At 37.1% G+C, this 13735-nt stretch overlaps 1 protein-coding gene across 2 annotated transcripts in view; it reads right to left on the reverse strand.

The window, feature by feature from the left end:
• LOC123698453 (protein groucho-like) overlaps window positions 1–13735 on the reverse strand; it is a 49839-nt gene that overhangs the window by 13503 nt on the left and 22601 nt on the right. For both annotated transcript variants that reach the window (XM_045645081.1, XM_045645080.1), the window contains exons 6-7: window positions 8311–8512; window positions 5598–5623 (exon numbers count right to left, since the gene is read on the reverse strand). In XM_045645081.1, the coding sequence (XP_045501037.1) occupies window positions 5598–5623; window positions 8311–8512 (228 nt within the window). The remainder of the gene's footprint in view (window positions 1–5597; window positions 5624–8310; window positions 8513–13735) is intronic.

A 13735-nucleotide genomic window follows, 5' to 3' on the forward strand; every position in this document is an offset into this window, starting at 1 on the left:
TATATAACATGTTATATTATATATACCTATGTGGGAACTAAATGCAGAGCCATCTTGATGCCCAATATTCAGCCGTAAATTCAAATGTCAAGTGAAGCAGAAACAGCAAACAGTGGGTAATTACGCTCGCAATGTATGCGTATTGCTACCGTGCGGCAAGACGCCCTTCCGCCCATTACGCCGGCGACTAATTGAGATAAATTATGAAGACGCCGAGCCGCGAGCTATCGCCCGTCTAACTGCTAATTACATGCACCGATTTCAATTATCTCGATGCACTCCGCTGAATTTAATTAAATAACTAATGTTTGTTTTATTTGCCGTTAACTCTTAAACTTAGCATTTGATATCGAGTGGATTAACGATACTATCTTCCTTTTCTCAAACATAATTTACCTCGATATAGATATAACACAATAAATAAGATTAACTATTGTTCTTGCTCTGTTTAATGATGAACTCGTGATCAGAAGACCTTTTAATGAGGTCTATCACTTACAATATGCATTGACTACGTCAATTTAGAAAGTCGTGGCATTTTCCCAGTCGAGAAAGCTAGTTTGCGATTTCGTAAACTCACATTCATATTTAAATGTGCCGTAAGTTTGAATAAAATAGAATAATTTAATATTAAATGATAAGATAGTCTCGCTCATTAATGTGCATCATTGGAAGGGGATGTCAAAGATCTAAATTCTAAACCGTTCGGATAGATAGCGAACTATTTCCCGTGGTATCGAGGCATCAAATTATGGATAGAGTAGTTATGCAACATATTGGTGTCTACGTAGAATATTCGCTCAAAGGGTAATATTAACAGTGCATAGTGCATATGGTTTGCGGTATGCGGGAGGGCCACACGCGTCGCACAGACGTGAACAACGACCGCAATAGAGGACCGTGTTCGTCCGAACGTCAGTCCTGCGGTCGCCGGCGATACTATACCTATAGCTGACTTCATATAGCGTACTGTAATTCGATTTGTTGCGATTTATACCCTTTCGCTTTAATTGGACACTACGCCACGGTAACTCTATTACAATTTCGAGGGGGTAAATATTTTAATCCGTGTTAAATAATACAGCACTTTAATATAAATAATGAAATAGCTGATATAGCATAATATGTAAATTGTAAAGCGTGAAAATCATTCGGATTTATCAAAAAAAGCAACACAAAAGACTCAATCAAAATACCCTAGGCCTCGTTCAATTCATAACTGGAAATGCATAGAGTATCGCATATTTTATTTGAAATATGAATGGTCGGCACTCGGCAGTTCAGAGGCACGGCTCATCGCATCCCGTCCACCGATCAAATGCGTTATGCGAAACAATGAATTTATAAACCATTATTGCTTTTACTAGTTATACCTTAAATCAATTGTAGCTGTTACAGCGCTATTTATTTATCTTGTTTTATGGAAAGCGGTTTAGATTGTTTACGCTTTTAAATGTAAGTTTCAATTGATACATCTACTTTTTCATGTCTCTATAAAAACTAATTTATTTTTCTTCTGACTTCAAATCACATTTGATCATTTAAATCAGCAGCAAAATATTTTCCGAAAGGCAAATTTTATTTACGAATACTTCCAAAAGTAAAATTATAAATTTTTAAACGACATATGTACATATAAAATGAAACTTGCCCACATGGTGCTTTAAAATTTCTTTACACAGGTTATTTGATGCACGTACCGGCCGTGTATTATATCGAACAAGAAGTTCCTGAATAAGAATGTAATATTCAATATTCTCACGTATAGAACAGGGGGGTATTGTTATAATGCGGAGGAGGATTCGATCAAGCCTGCATAAATCGATGCGATACGCCAAGATTCGAACAAAGCCGCAACTGCCTGAGTACATTCAGCTCGACAACGGTGCACTCATACAATTACATGCAAATGACAAGTATGGGAACATACATTGGGCGGTAACGATGTGAAAATGGTTCTTGCTTTCCATTTATTTTAATAGTGTAATGAATAATGTTTAATACGAAATGATGATGATACTTGGATTGTATAAGTTACTGTAACTGAAATATAGTCAATAAACTCGGTAAAAATTTGAAGTTAATTGTATTTTCGAAACGATAAGCAATCAAAATTTTGCTCTTCATAAAATTATATTATAAGAAAATATAATATAAAATAAAAATTAACAAAGAAAAAAATGAGGTTGAAAACTTTTAATCCACATATCAATAAAACGCAACTATTGTCTGCAGAATATCAGAACTAGCCCATAAACATAGCCGTTACATAACTTTATGTTATTAATAGCAGGGTAGTAATTTTCAATATTGATTCGCCTCTTTGAACAGACTGTAACAATACGGGTACCTGCGCCATTGTACATGCAATATTGCATTGCGACGCTCACCCAAGTGCTCTCGGAACATTCTTGAGATTTGAATAAGAAACGATTGCAAATTGTAACTTCGAACGCTATGGACGTGATGGAACTTGTATGAATTGTTCAAATTGGGTCGTTTACAAATGTAGTTTTAAAATATAAGGCTTATTAAAAGTCTTATATTGCCATGCCAATAGAAACTGTTAGATTACGACGTCGTTGAAATATAAATAAGTTGAATGTTCTATTAAAAAGAGATTTACTAGAAATCTTCCGATAGTAAAGTTTGCAATCGCACATCAATTTCCTTGCCTTATCAACTGGCTGGAGTCCAACCGAACTCGGAACATAAGTAGCATCGACAGAGACAGATCGTTTAGAAACTACAGATAACTAAAATGTGGGTCTGTTACAAAAAATCTTATTATCAATCTTAATCTCTCTTAATTCACACCACACGCAAAGCGCATTCAACTTTATTGACATTAAAACAAGAACATAAAAGTAAATTGAAGTCTTATTTATTTTATATCCCAAAAAGAAAGGAAAGAATACACGAGCATTGCGCAATCTGTTTCACTTTAGGGCGTCTTAATAATTACAAGTGGCCATTCTTTCCAATTAAGGAAAGTCTCGGGCGATAAATTGCGAGGGTTGTCGCGTCGAGCGCACTCCGTGAGCCGGGCCCGGGTACCTACCGCGCGTAAACACACCGAGCTAAAGCCGCCGCCACTACAAAAACACCTTTATACAACTTCGTTTTAATGCTTTAATAAAGTGTTCGGACTACGCAGTTATAAATAAGTCGCATTTACACGCGCCACCGCTACCTTAATTACAGACGCAGGTACTTTCGAACACGAAACGAGCCAGCCATATCGAGGAACAAACGCAAATTTATTCTGACCGGGGTTTTCTGGCATCTATTAAATAAAGAAGTCGTGTAGAATGCTAAGCAAGGTTGAGCGGCCCTCGCCCTACGAGTTTTCCACTCGAAATGAGTGAGCGGGGTGTGAGGTCGGGGGCGTCGAGGGTGCTATTCAGAATGGCTTAGATAAGGTAAGGAGGATGAAGAGGCAAGATGCGCGGCGTAATGAACCGACTCTGAACAGTTTTTGTGTGGTTCTGGCGCTAAATTGAATATTAGGCGCGATTTGACAGCGAAAGAGCGGGAGCCGGAAATAAATCCGCGGTTATTATGTTACCCAAATGAAATTGTGGAAAGGCCTGCCGGAGGGGCCGCTGCTCAATTTCGTGTCGGTGTAAATTGGCAGTCGTAATCCTAGTTATTTCGTGGAAATTTAAGCAGCTTTCTCGCTGCCTGGAATTGCGTAATTAGTGTGGGTTTTAATATGCAAGTGTAAACGTTCGCTTCGTTCAGAAAACATCTTAAGAATTTGTTGTACAACGTGTCTTTGAATTTTAACGATGTTTAAAAATGCCAGAAGCGAAATTCTCTCAAATGTTTTGTAAATATTACGGAGAAACGTTAAATAAATTCGATACTTTCGTAGGAGTGGGCAACATAGTAATGTTCAGACTTGCAACAAAACATTCTGGGGAAATGAATGAGGCAAGAATACGAAATGTAACCTGAGACGCCCGCTTGCGGTGGCGTACCGGTAACTGTTTGCGCCAACTTTATTGCTAGTAGTTTCCTTTGCGCTTTTAGCTTTATTATACAACAAATTGGATTGCATACGCATCATGCTATTCTTCGTTTGTTTGAACAAATAGAATCGTGAATGGACTCTTAAAATCAACACGAATTGAGGTCAAAATGCATTTGCAATAAGGAGAGTTGCCAATATAAAACTTTTCTATTCACTTATTAACTTTATTTAGTATTGAGGTAACACGAACTCGTACAACTTAGTATGTTACGAAAGTCTAGATTAAATAAGTTTCAGAAAAAAGAAAACATATATTCCTCCCGTGTCGAGAGACCTAAGCAGCTACAAAACAAAAAGTTCAACGACATAAATAGGGATGTCAAAAACAGTACATAAAAGCAAAGGTCGTCAGAAGTAGGTTAGGCAACAAAGACAATGTTATGAAAGGGGGCGCGATATCGATTCGCATGCATTTCGCTTGCAGCGCGCTGCGGCGGTGGCACATCTGTGCGGTGAGCCGCTGCTCAGTCGTGCTCCAAACTAGGGCTGACACTTACCATTCGGATTAATACTTAATACGAAACTTGCATGCTAGATTATCCGTGTGGATTTGAATGTATAAAGAGGTAGTCTAGTTTTTCTGTCATATAAAAAATTACATAGTATGGTTCCTAAACTTTTGATATATTACAATGACTCATATTCCCATTACCATTACGTCTCTTTAATTTAAAAATTGTCAGAAAAATAACTGTTTGGAATAACAAGTTTGAATCATATTGTTCTGTTCTAAAATACCTAGCTATAATCGTAAAATATGTAGATTAAACGTTCAACGTTCCCCAACCAAAGTTTTCATTTTAATGGAACATAATAATGGCATAATACAGTCGACAACCCTAGAGACAAGGGTGGGTCCGCCCACTCGACACTGCGCTACTACGATAGCCGACATTCGCAACACCTCGCAAACGACCGCGACGCGTTCGCTCGACTTCACTTCACACTAGGGTTCCGAGAATCATTTTATATATAAATTTTAAATTATTACGGGCAGATTGCACGCTTAATTTTAAATTTAAACCAACGGAGCTTTGTGAATTTGACGACCTTTTAAAAGATACGTAAAAGTGAATGTGTAAATAAAATGGCAAGATATCAGTTATCTCTTCAGTTATCTGCATGAAACACAATTTTATATAGTCTTAGTACATTTAATTATTGTTAAAGATAAATCCGAATAATACCTTCCGCGTGCATTCCGAGATAAAAGGGCGAGAACTACATAACCTAAATTTAAAATATACCTACTTAAATTCGACATTTTCAAAAAGGAAAAAAAAACTCGTCAGCGATACTTGTTAGTGAAAGTGTGTTAAGAGAACTAGGTGCTTTACAAGTGCATAACCGGCAACCCTAGGTGGGGTGCGTCACTTGCACCACCCACTTGTTTCAGAGGCCGTGTTATGAAATCAACGTGTTCGAGCGCAACACTCCTCGACTCTCACATTCCCAAATGGAAAATGCAAAATGTGGTACACGGCTGTTCGGAGAATTTTTCAAAGGGAAATTTTGTCGTGAATTTTTAACAAGTCGAAGTTAGTTGGAATTTTGTACTCACATGTCTCTCCTCCGCTGAACTGATACCTGAGAACAGACAAGAGCGATTTTATAAAATCGTACATATTTTTGCTTATTGTATTACATTTTTAATATATTATACATTTTCATACATTTAAAGAACCAAAATGCTATTTCATCTTCAGAAATCAATTGAAATTATAAACATTTTCATTAAACATATAAACTTATTGAAAAATCCACCATATTTCTATACTTTAAAAGTTTAAATATTATCCTAATGTTGATAGACAATAGCACAGCAGTTAGTTGTCCACAATTGCATGAGATATTCATTATTCAGGTATAATATCAAATGTAAGGATGTGTTGTGTGATGTGACAGATCCGCGGGCCAGCTAATAGTCCATGAATATTACAAGACCCGTCGACGCGACCATCCCTCGCGACTCCACTGCGTCAATCACGAAAAGTACCTACCTACTAATGTATAATTTATTGTTTAGGTATGTGATCTTTTTGTGGAACGCAAACTTAACTTCATTGACAGGGATTGAGGCAAGTAGAATCAGTAATTATTTAACAAGTGGAAAAAAGTGATGATCTATTTAATTTATAGCAATGCTTTGCGACTTTATTAGATTGGAATATTCCGAGTTTTAGACAAATCTATGTAGAGACTGAAAAGTAACACATACTTCAAATTTTTACGTTATATATTGTATAGTAGATGACATGTATAAAAATGTAAAGCAGACAGATATTCCAAACATTTCATAAGGCAACCTCATAATGTAATATGTGCAGTAATGGATGACAAAATAATTATGTAGCGTAAATAGCGGTTTGAAATGCTTTGATTGAGCTTTAATCACTCACAAGATATTATATTGTACGTGTTTGTAATGCCAATCCCATCAATATAACCACACTACATAATAATTATAGGTATGTATGATTATACCCACTATACATAATTTGTTCGCAGTTGCATTAGTTTTTATTTTAGCTCCGAGTACAAAGTCAATTAAATAGATTTTCATCTTTTTGCTCATGATATAGATTTTTATACGGAATCCAGAATATTGAAACCCATTTTTTGTTTTATTATAATCAGTTTGTATATATGTATGTATATACAAACTGATTAATGATTATAATAAAACAAAGAATACTTTTCTATAAATTTTTTAAAGTCGCATAAACTAATAAGGATACGAAACTGAGAAGCAGGTACGTTAACACTAGGAAATAATCAATAATTAATTATAACCAATCTCATATACCTATACCTAGTAGATATACAGGCAAAGCAACAGAGGTATTAACACTATAGTTAATATTCATCAATTTGTCGAGTAATTACTGGGTCTAAGCTGTGATTATAGTTACAGCATATGTACATTAATATATGGCGAATCGAGTACTGCAACGTTCAGCTACAATTAATTTAAATGTAATAGCCTCAATTATTGGCCAGCTAACCGCTTGTATTTGCTATCCACGCGAACACACGCCCTTGTATATCTATAGCAATTAACCGCAGTCCGCAACGTATTGCCGCACAAACATTTAATTAACTACCATTTTATACTTTAACTTTTGGAGTTAATACGTCGCTTATTTGGAAGAGTTTATGATGCATCAAAATTAAGAATGCGAAATATATAAGTCATAATAATTACCATACAAATTAGACTATTTAGTAATAATTTTGCGCTTTAAATAGCCATTAGTGAAGCTCGTTGAGGTCGAGCCAATATTTTTCATACGACTCGCAACGTTTATAAATTAGCAAACGTTTAAAGTCGGTGCCGGAGGAGGTCCGCGTCAGCGTACACTCAAGTCACCCGCAAAATTACGTTACTAATTGACTAAAACACGCGACTCTAACTACGGCAAGGAATAATTAATTGGGTAAGGTGAGGCGGGGGAGGTCTGCGCGGTAACTCTTACATCAGTACACCGATAATGGCACAAATTAGCCAGGGAAGTGGCAGCGGGGGCGTGGGTGGCCGGGGGGCGCTAAGCCGGGAACATCCCGGAGCGCAGATTACCGCTTGCTTTTGTAATTAACCAGAGCGACGGGCGGCTTCCAAACCCATTTCTGTGTTACATTTTCATTTGTGGCGCGCTCCCAGATCCGATGCGCGGATTAACCGTTCCGCGATTGAACCCGACCGTCGTGCGGAATATCTAATTTGATCGATGTACGCTTTCGAAAACGACGCGATTGTTTCGTAATGTTTACCGACACTATTCAAACAGATGTGTGAGCGATAATTCAAAGAAGTGGCTTGTTTACACTCTCGAAGCAATATCTGACGCGGTATAGCCGTCATCGATCCGAAAACACGCAAACAGTGAGTTCAAAAAGCCTCTCGGAAGTGGTAAATATTGGAACAGAAGTGAGATTGGAGACAGAGGGAGGCGGAGGTCTAATAGTCCCCGGAGATGGCGCATCGCAAACACGTCGAGCACGCAAACATACGACACCTCTTAAAATATTCATCTTACGGATAGAGCAGTAATGATTTCAACTTTTTTCTTTCAATGCTTCTGTGAATTTACTTCGAAACTACTGTTTTATTCAGTATTTTTTTGTGAATCTGTGTTTCAGTTTGTTTAAAAAATAATGAAAAAGTTTTTAGAAGTTTTAAGTAGAAGATAGATAGCTCTAAGAAGATTATCTAAGATTATCTCTATATTTGGAAATAGGAATTATATGATTTAGAATTATTTAATAAAACTTACCATTTCCCTTATCATCTGGCCGGTGTATGTCGGGTGGTTTGGCTAAGACTGAAAGGGGGTGGTGTGGTGGGACTCCTAGGCCGAGAAGTCCCGCTGGGGGCAAAGCACCCTGCCCCAACAATGGTAGGGGCGGAGCGCCATGCGCGGGCAGGTGAGCAGCGTGCATTTGTTGAAGTAATCTAGGCAAGTCAGGCCGTTGTTGCTGTTGAAAAAATAACTATTATTAATTTTATGAAAAAAAAAGTCGACAAAGACATCAAATGAACACTCCAAAGGTTTTGTTCAGAAGTTGCTTAATAATTTAACACTTAGCAACGGTTTTGACTTTTGAGGACAAAAAGTTTTAATGATCTATGCTCAATTTCGAGCTTTCTCTTTAATGAGGTGGGAAGATATTCTTTCATTTCATTATTTGTTATAAAATGCGATATATAAAAATACACCGTCGAATTGATTGAATTACTTAAGTAGGTACATACTCATTAAGTAAGAATACAAGCAGAATTTAAATGAAACATGGCTCTTTGTAATTTCCTTTTCTGATAAACAATCCCATTGTTATAACGCGAGTAAAAAAATAAAGAGCGTGGCATTTTTTCCAAAATGAGAGTCGCAGGCCGCAGCGCAGCACAAAACATCTTCAATCTGTTTCAGAGCGTCGCCGGTCAAAGTGAATTGGTGTGTCGCCGCAGAGTGTCGTGCATTTTTAAAATTGAACTGGGCCAAATTAAAAACTCCTCCACGGACCCCCGGGCACGCTGCGATATTTTAAAATTTAAATTAGAGCTTCGCCGGCGGCGACGACTCGGTTGAAATTGATTACTCCTTCTCTATTATTCCCCTTTTTCCACTTTCCTCGTTTCCCGCGCTTCCCGTTTCTATCTAGTCTCGTTTAACTTTATTATTGTACGCTGCGGGTTCAGTCTTTATTTTTGTTTCGGCCCGCTTCCGCGTATGAATACGCCCCCGCCTGATACTCGAGTTTACTTTGTCGATTTTTCCCGCTCGGATGGGCACAATCTTTTATTTGGCGGCCGAAAATTAATTGCTTTTTCGCCGAGGGTGGAACATATTTTTTATTGGCCGCTCACAGCTGTGATTTATTGTGTCAAAAGGTGCGAGCGCCACTTAACTCTGATTTTTGTTTTCACAAAAACTTTTAAGAGTAATTTATATTTTATATCGATTCGACAACGATGAAATAATGACTCTCATATCTCACGCTGTTATACGAGTAAATACGTAGCGAACTAACTTTGAAAGGTCATTGATCGTGAAAGCTATCATAGTACCTAAGTTGATAGTTATTCGTATAAAAGTGGGTGCGAAAGCAAGGGATTCTAAACAAAGACGAGGCGCGTCGAAACGGCTGCCGTGACACGACCCCGAGCGGTAGAGATTCACACCTCACTCATCCCACCCTGCCACCCCGCCCGCTTGTTATTATGAATGACAATATCGCACCGCTACCGTACCGCAATATTTTTTCCAGAGTGCATTTACTTAAGAAGTGATTAAATACCAGCGCCATTCCCTCGAGATCTCTCGTTTCCCCTAACGACTTTTCCGCCGGTACTTATCTGCCAACTTTGGTGTTTATATTATCGGCCAAATTAAAGTTTGCTTAAGTTTGGGTTAAGGCAGCTGGGGAAGATTAAAGATTACTTATAAAGGATATTGAAATTCGTTGTTTTCGTTATACCCTCCGATGGTTACTACCTATGACTATACAATTAATACAGATTGTTTGATGTTGTAGATGTAATATTAATATGTATTTATTATAGGCATAAAATTATCAATTTATAATATCCAAGTGTTAAAAACTAAAAAGCAAAAATGCATTACGATTCAAAAATTCTAAACAAACATTTGCGCAATATTCCCGTGACTATGTCTGCCGTCTGCGTATATGCAGAGCATAACTCGGTGTTATAAGACGTGAATACGCGACTGAGCAGCATTCACATGGTTTGGAAACTTTTGTCACGAGGAAAATCTTTTGTGGGTTTGGTTTCACGGCACATTTACCTCGGTATATATTATATACGCGAAGGATTACTATATAAATGGATGCCGCGATGCGAGCACGGATTTTTATACTCTACCTTTGATATAGTACGTACGACGTAGGTACGTGTTCTACTTAGGTATATGGAAAGCCTCAAAAGGTAAAGGATGCAGTAATTATGTTCAGTTTAAAATAATAAGGATTTACGTGTGAAAATTATAATAAAAAATCAACCGCACACACAAGTGCATGTAGCATTAATGCATATCGAATTGCATAATATTTAAATTAATACGTAGATAAACATAATTATCCAAGACGATTTAAGATAAACGAGCTATATATCTTAATTCACTAAGTAATTATAGTGAAGCTAAGTAACAAATAAGTGGGCGCATAATCTATAACATTAACCTACAATTAGTCACGGTTTAATGAGTGCGATCGAGAGGAAACTTTCCACTCTAACGTATTAAATAATTAAGAGCAGTTAACTTAGTGATCTTTAAAGTGCTTCTATTATTAAAGCTTTTTAATTGCTGTCTTTGTTCGCTTTAAGTATAGTAGTTTAATAAAACAAACAACGTAATTATGTATTGTGTTGCATTTTTATAAAAATATAATAGCAATATAATATCATACTAGAAGAAACGGTTCAGTTATTATATGTATCGCTCTCGCATGGAAAATCAAATAAAAATTCGTAAATACGTAAATTTGTACGTTTTAAAAGTTTTTGTTTGTTTTTAGACCTTTTTTATTTTTATTTGGCTGTTTTAATGTATTTTTTTTCTCATTTCTGTTACTATTTTAATTGCAAGTACCTATTGTTAATGTCGTGTTTTATTTGTTTAATTTTTGTTTTTGTTTTAATTTCGTTTTTTATTATTATTATTATTTTTTGTATTTCGTAATTGTCAACTCCAAGTGTCATTAGGGGCCACTGAAAATCAGTGGCACGAATGGTTTTAGGTAGGTATTATCATTCGTGCCGAATACTGAGTTGGTCCCTTTTGTCAACATGAAAATGCCCAGTACCTCTACCTTACTTACTTATTGATGATAAATTTAATGTGTGTATATTATGTGTGTGTGTGTTTATATTGTGTAAAATCTCATGCTCTGGTGTATTTGTGTTATGTTGACAATAAACGTTTATTTATTTATATTTATTTATTTATTTAAATAAGATTACGTAACGGAGAGTTATTAGTCTTGACAGAATTGTAGTCGGTAGGTTTTCCTCGGAGGTTTGAGTGTGGGCTACGAATAGGGCAGTATCGAGACAGGGTGGGTCGCAGCTCCGGCGCGGTGAGCACGCACCATTAGGCACGAAGCCCGGAGCGCACGCGACGCCGACACTTGTTACAACATCAGCTTTCAACATAATTGCTTCTAACCGTATATACATGTTAATATGAACAAATATATCGGAGAAAGCATCGGATGTAGACGTTAATGGAGTCGTGGCGATGTTATCGCTTTGCGATTGTTGTACAATTATTAAATACGTACATGTTACATTCTATCACTTTCATTTCATATAGATATGTAGAACCTAAAATATACACCATCAGTCACGATTTTCTTTAATGCGAAGTAAAAATCGTATACATTGTATTTTATTGCATATTTAAATATAAGACTTTAATGATGCCCATTTAAACCTTTTACTTTACAAAAATATATTTAAGTGGATGAATCGTAAAACTGATTACATAATTTCATTGAATGCGACGACGGAAGCGCCCTAACTCACTTCCTCCGCTTGAAAAAATAAACAGTTTCACAAAAGCGACAGGCTCGCAGGCACGGTTAATGCGAGCCGAGAGAACGATGTTGAATTCGAAGAGGCAAGAAACGCCGAAGGCCTGCAATGCAATATTTATCACCCGCCCGCGAACGTGCCTTGGAAAAAATGACAAATTCATGTTTCCCCACCCGCCCCTGCCCGCTCCGCTCCCCGATTTATTCCCATCGTAATTTTTATCAGAGGGCGCGAGACCCGACGTAAACTAGATAGAAATGTTTTCACGAGTCGCTTGTTTATAAAGCCATCGACGAGGAAACAGATACGGTCTATTTACACGGTGAGCGCCTGTGTTTGTTCACATATCTCTCGAGATAATGTTGCATAAACTAGATACGCATAATACACTTGTTTGTACCACATACTTGTGTCAACGATACTTTTAAATAATTACATTACTGAGAATATTAATTAGAATATTTGTCCTATATTTGAAGACTGTTGTAAAGTTTGCAAGTATGCTCGGATAAAATTAACAGTGGGGAGATAAGTATCACATTATATGAACATGAGAGAAAGCTGTATATTGAAGCTATTATCTCGCTACCCTCAGGTTTGTCACGACTAACAAATAGTGTAAAGATAAAATATCGTACGTATTTTGTACTTGGCAGTTTAATATTCTCTTTAATGTTTTATTTAACATTCATGCTATAAATAATGTTTACTGTAAGAGAATTAGTCATGAAGCAACGTTGTTCAAATATTAGAGTAGGTACACCATTATTTACAAGTTATTCACAAAACAAACAAGACATTCAAATACGCCGGAAGGTTTGAAGCATCGAGTGATTTAAATGGGCAAACAGTCCCCCAATTTGAGAAGTATTCCCTCTTCACAAATCGGCGAGACGAAATGGTCGCAAATCAGACGGAGGTGGGCGCTGGCGGCGCTCTCCGGCGCTCAGGGAGAGCCCCTTTGATCCCTAGCTGACCCGAAAATAAAAAAGGTTCGTAATAAAAAAGGACCGACATACGGAAGGTGGCGCCGCTTTTTTATTTAAATTAGAGTGTTTTATAGGGGGAGAGCGATATTGCGTTTTGCCGCTTTCTCAAAGGCAATCCTATTATCTATATACCTACCTACTGCGTATATGACTGTAACAAATTTTCGCAAATCCCCGGCCGTCGAACTCGAGCGCATAATGCTGACTGTACCTATGCAATAGTGTAATAAAACGTCAGGTGCGACGTCGAGATGCAAGATATGCAAATATACTGCCATTAAATTCTCGTCGTTTATAATGAACCGCACCGCCCGAGGGGAGTCGCAATAAGTAATTAAGGTGTGTTATTAACAAGAGACAAGTTCTCGACCGCGTGTTAAATAATTCATGAGATTGTTGATTCACGATCAAAAACAAATCACACTTAAGTGTGAATATTGATAAAGTAGAAGGCCGTATATTAGAAGAGCGTTTGGCAATTAATAATATAGATGTTATAAAACACATTTAAAATAAGAGCAATGTTATATATTTACGATGAAAATAAATTGTTATTAGTCGACGCAGAAAATGTTGGGTTGTGTGATGTGAGAGTTAAAGAGTGTACTAATCGAGTTGGCTGCGGTCCAAGCGCTGGGATTCATAAGAGTCTATCGG

This window comes from Colias croceus, chromosome 16 (genome assembly GCF_905220415.1).
Source record: "Colias croceus chromosome 16, ilColCroc2.1".
NCBI classification, from domain to species: domain Eukaryota; kingdom Metazoa; phylum Arthropoda; class Insecta; order Lepidoptera; family Pieridae; genus Colias; species Colias croceus.